General features: G+C 45.5%; 1 protein-coding gene across 1 annotated transcript; it reads right to left on the bottom strand.

The window, feature by feature from the left end:
* Window positions 1–2,018: 2,018 nt before the first annotated feature.
* LOC147629237 (pentatricopeptide repeat-containing protein At2g13600-like) lies at window positions 2,019–4,944 on the bottom strand. Its single transcript, XM_086812492.1, has 2 exons — window positions 4,645–4,944; window positions 2,019–4,539 (listed from the first exon to the last, which is right to left on the bottom strand). The coding sequence occupies exons 1-2, from the start codon at window positions 4,747–4,749 to the stop codon at window positions 2,263–2,265; spliced, it is 2,382 nt and encodes a 793-aa protein (XP_086668618.1). The 5' UTR covers window positions 4,750–4,944; the 3' UTR covers window positions 2,019–2,262.
* Window positions 4,945–5,159: the final 215 nt, after the last annotated feature.

Genomic DNA, 5,159 nt, shown 5'->3' with positions numbered 1-5,159 from the left:
GATCTGCAAAAGCCTTCCAAACTTCATGTGTAGCATCTGTTGTACGCACATGAGAGAGAACAAAATCCTTACAGTTCAACATCAGAAAGGAGAAAACGCGACGATCATAATATCAATCTGTGCCTGAGTCACACCACCGGAAGCAAGGGTGGGAGGGGTGGCATTGGCTGGTGTAACAAGCCAATCCCACAGACCCACGCCACGCAAGGCCGATTTCACCTTCACCTTCCATAAGGTGTAGTTGGAACCATACAACTTTGCAGACTCAGAAAAAATACTAAGAGAAGTCGGAGCAACCATCACAAAAGCTTGGGCTCAATCTCAGAAATATGCACAATCTCAGAAGAAGAAGTGTCCTCCACAGATACCAAGGGTGCCACCAAAGCCCGAACCACCACAATCCTGTCTCTTGTTTGTTACCAACACCAACTCTGTGACCCACCTCCTTAGAGTGTAGACTGGCTGGGCATGTTAGCACATTCATCCCCAGTTTCTGCCCATTCTTGGTGTAGCTCCAATCGGCCAGCTCTCCCCACCTATAAATAGGTGGGCTGGCCTCTCACCTTTTCATCTTGTCTTGTATATCTTTTGCTCCCTCACTTATGAGACTACTTGTGTCTCTTGCTTGGGACTGTATTGCTTCAGTATATTCAGCATAGTTGCTCCATCTCTCTCTCTCTTGCACTCTCTATTCAACACACTCTAGTGCTCTTTTGCTTTTGCTCTGTGCACTCTTCCATGGTATCATTGCTCCCAGTTCAGCGATTCCATCTGTTGCTCCAGATTTAGCCCTATTTACAGGCCCTTATCCTTTGTGTTTTTCACAGATTTGCAACCTTCTTCTTGCTGTGTTTGTGGACAGCTTCTGCTGGTTGGTTCTCCTTCAGTTTGGCTTCATTGCTTGCAGCTGGAAGGTAACTTTTTTATCAGCATTTCATTCCTACTTGGAGTTTGGATCTAGGTGGCCTGTTTTTGAGGACAGTAGCCCCTCTTTGGCTACGTTTTCCCCTCCGGTGGACATTCCCTTGTGCAGAGGGGGGCACATTTCTATGACAAAACTGTGTGAGACTTCACACTTACTGGCCTACCCTGATAGCACTATTGCTCCCTAGATAGGGTTCACAAAATTGCTCTGTGCACATCTCTACCCAAAAGATTATTCCAAAACTTGCACTTAAATGTAAAGAAAGTCCACACAGTGGGCGCACGTAACACTCCACCACTGCCCAACTAGGAACCAAGATTCCCAAACAAAACCATACCTTGAAGACGATGAACTGCACCACATACCTATGACCAAATGCTTAATCTCCAACCACACATTAACAGCAGTCACGTGCACACCTTAATGGGAAGTATTGTAGTATCATCACTTCACTATTTAAAAAAGGCTGCCAACCCTGCCAGTCACGTTTCTTGGGAGAAAAGTGCTTCTGCAGGGTAGTTCTTTTTTTTTTTCCTCTGGGAAAAAGATCCTTCTATTAGTTACTGAAAAGACAGCCACGAAGGGCTAGATACATACTCGCCTCATGTACAGGGCGGGGGTCAAGTAATCAAAATAGGGGAAAGACGCTTCTCCTCCAGCTGGCCACTCTATGAGGAGAAGGCTATCTCATACAGTTGGAGGGGGGGGCGGGGGGGGGGGGGGAAACAACCACGCAGGTGGACTGTAATGCCAAGTGGGGTCACCACCTCTATCCATGAGAAAAGGGCCAGGCCGTTAGAGCCTCAAGAAAGCTTCCCACTACTTCCACATGCGGTGAGATCCACCCTGCAACTTCCCCCACTGACCGCGGAAGGTATGTATGATATCGAGCCAAATGCTCCTGATAGACTTTGCTGGCGGAGTGTGGGTACCCTCAATGGCTTCCTTGCATCTGGCTCCCCATACGTGCCAAGCTGCAATGCTACACCTGTCTTTTCCATCATTTTAGCAGCAACACTTCAAGTATAAGGGACAATATCTGTGACAATGCACTATAACTAAACCAATAGTCCTTACAAGCACACTTTCCTTCTCCAAAACATGAAAACGATTTGGGTCTCTGGCAAGGATTCTTCACTGCTATCTTTGATATACATGCAGTAGAGGAATGGCAGTCATTACAATCCAGAAGATTTTTGGCAACCCCCATGATTGTCCCCTTGGGGCTCTACTAATTGGGACCAACTTCTAACTGTGCCCACATGACACATCTTTCTCTGCATCATCAAAAATGTTCCCTGAATCCCAATACAAAACTGGGACATGGCCTTCCTCTTCTAGCTTTGCATTATATTTTTTCTTTGGAAGTGTCTTTGATCCCCAAACAAAAACAAATGCTTACTTCCACTGGGATCATTCCACCAACTAAGTCCTGCCTTCTTCCAAGCTTGTTTTTTCACTCTCATAGCCTCAATCTCGTTTGCCTCCTCCTGCATGTCAGCATCTGAATAGATGTTAAACATACATACGTAAATTGCAGCATCCTTTTCATCTAATCTCACTGCATGTTCAAAGGCATGTCTTCCAAGCTCCACATTGCCCCAATTTCTACAAGCACCCAACACAGTGCGCCACAGCACAATATTAGGAATAAACGGCATCTCCTTGATCATCGCTAATGCCTTGTCAAATTGGCCAGCACGACCAAGAAGATCAACCATGCAAGTGTGGTGCTGAACAGTAGGGGTAATGCCATAGTCTTTGCTCATGGCCTCAAAGTAAGCTCGTCCCTTATCAACCAGACCTAAGTGATTGCATGCATTGAGAACACTTAAAAATGTGACCAAATTTGGCATTTTACCTTCTCCTATCATTCTGTCAAAGATACAAAAAACAATTTCACTTTCTCCAAGCTGGGCATATCCAGTAAGTAGTGCATTCCAGGAAACTACGTCTCGGACAGGAAGCTTGTCAAACACTTCTTGTGCTTTTGCAGGCAAGCCACATTTAGCATACATATCGACAAGCGCATTCCCAACAACATGATCTGTTTCCAACAACCCTTTTCTGGCAATCTCAGCATGTATTTCTCGGCCCTTTTCTATGGCTCCTATGCTGCCACAAGCTTTCAAGCTGCAAACAAACGTGATAGCATCTGGGGAGACACCCTCATGTTGCATTTTCTCAAAACAATTCAGTGCTTCCTCACCGCGCTCATGTTCAGTATATCCAGCAATTAATGAAGTCCATGAGACTACGTCTCGATCTGGAAGCTTGTCAAACACTCCATGTGCTTTAGCAAACAAGCCACACTTTGAATACATGTCAACCAAGGCACTGCCAACACGGTGATCTCTTTCTATCAATCCATTTCTTGCAATCTCAGCATGTAATTCTAGGCCCTTGTCAATGGCTCCTATGCTGCCACAAGCTTTCAAACTGTAAACAAACGTGACAGCATCTGGACAGATGCCCTCGTGTTGCATCTGTTGAAAACAGTTAAGTGCTTTCTCCCCATGTTTGTGTTCCGCATATCCAGCGATTAGTGCATTCCATGAGACTACATCTCGAGTTGGAAGATTGTCAAACACTTCCTGTGCGTTTGCAAGCAAGCCACATTTAGAGTACATGTCAACCAAGGTGCTGCCTAGAAGAAGGTCCCTTTCCAGCAATCCTATTCTAGCAATTTCAGCATGTAATTGGTGGCCCTTGTGTATGGCTCCTAAGCTGCCGCAAGCTTTCAAGCTGCAAATGAATGTGACAGCATCCGGAGAGATGCCCTCATGTTGCATCTGTTTAAAACAAACAAGTGCTTCCTTACCATGCCCATGTTTGGCATATCCTGTGATCAATGCATTCCACGAGACTACATTTCGAACTAGAAGCTTGTCAAAGACTTCCTGTGCTTTTGAGAGAGAACCGCATTTAGCATACATATCAACCAAGGTGCTGCCAACAAAAACGTCTGTTTCCAGCAACCCCTTTCTTGCAATCTCAGTATGTATTTCACGGCCTCTTTCCATATCTTTCAGCTTAGCACATGCCTTCAATAACGCCACAAAAGTATACCCAGTAGGATGTACAGAATCATCCTCTTGCATTCTCTTGTAGAGGACGAGAGCGTGGCGCAACTCGCCACATTTGACATGACCTATGATGAGAGAGTTCCAGGAACACTCATCACGATAAACCAACCTGTCAAAAACCTGCTGAGCATAGCGCATGCTTTCAACTTCCACCAACATGGAGATGAGGTGGTTCCCAAGAAATATATGAGCTTCCAGCCCACTTTTGCGCATGTAAGCATGCAACCGCATGGCGTAATTGCGGTTTCTCTTCTTTTTGCACTTGTGCAAGATGCATACAAAGTCATCAACCGAAGGCTGGGGTAGCGTCCCTGCTTCTAAAGAAGCGATGGCCACCTCTAAGGGAAGCATCTGCCAACGAACACCACCACCGGAGTTGGTGTGTGGTGCTTTGTGCGTTACCTTGATCGCATGGGGCTCTTCTGTTTTCAGAATGTCTTGTTGGATCTGGGTTGGATTGTGCTGGCCGTCCAACCATAGCGACTCCTTAGTACGTCTATGCTTGGAAGCTGGGGTTCTTGAATGTTTCTGCAACACATATGTGATTAGAGAAGGCCCTCAAAAAAAAAAACACAAACAAACAAACAAAAGAGCAAATAGCAAGCAGACAGGCAAGCCACGATCTAATCTTACTTTGACCTTTCTGTTGTCTGACCGCTGAGAGGGGTCACTGACGACGCGCTCGGTACTTCCTGCTGAGCTACCTGCTGCGTGCGGGCAGACTGCCAAAAACTCCATCTCTGCTACATTGCGTCAATGAGCACTTGTGTGGACTCTCTTTCTCTCTCTCTCTCTCTCGTCAGTTTCCCTAGATCATCACGCCTTGATTCGTATCCACTCGGGTTCCAATCCTTCGTTCTTGGCATAGTTTCTGTTTTTTTTCTCTCGCGCCCATTGATACACCTGATGTGTAAACCCCTCATTAACTACTCTTTTAAGTCATTTAAGTACTCTTTGAAGCACTCGAGCTACTAAGACTTTTATTTAGAATAAAATAGGGGCCAGCAACAAAATGGGCTCCTCCCTCCCCCTGCCTTTTTCAACGCAACAAAAAGAATTTTTTTTCTTCCATAATTTGAGGTGATTGCAATCGATCTGTTGAAAAGAGAGTTTTTTTATGATCGCAAGGTGTTCATAGAGCACTCTTC

Source organism: Cibotium barometz, chromosome 18 (assembly GCF_041138505.1).
Source record: "Cibotium barometz isolate CiBa-2024 chromosome 18, ASM4113850v1, whole genome shotgun sequence".
NCBI classification, from domain to species: domain Eukaryota; kingdom Viridiplantae; phylum Streptophyta; class Polypodiopsida; order Cyatheales; family Cibotiaceae; genus Cibotium; species Cibotium barometz.
Note: the sequence above shows the minus strand (reverse complement) of the source record. Positions and strands in the feature narration are given on the sequence as shown.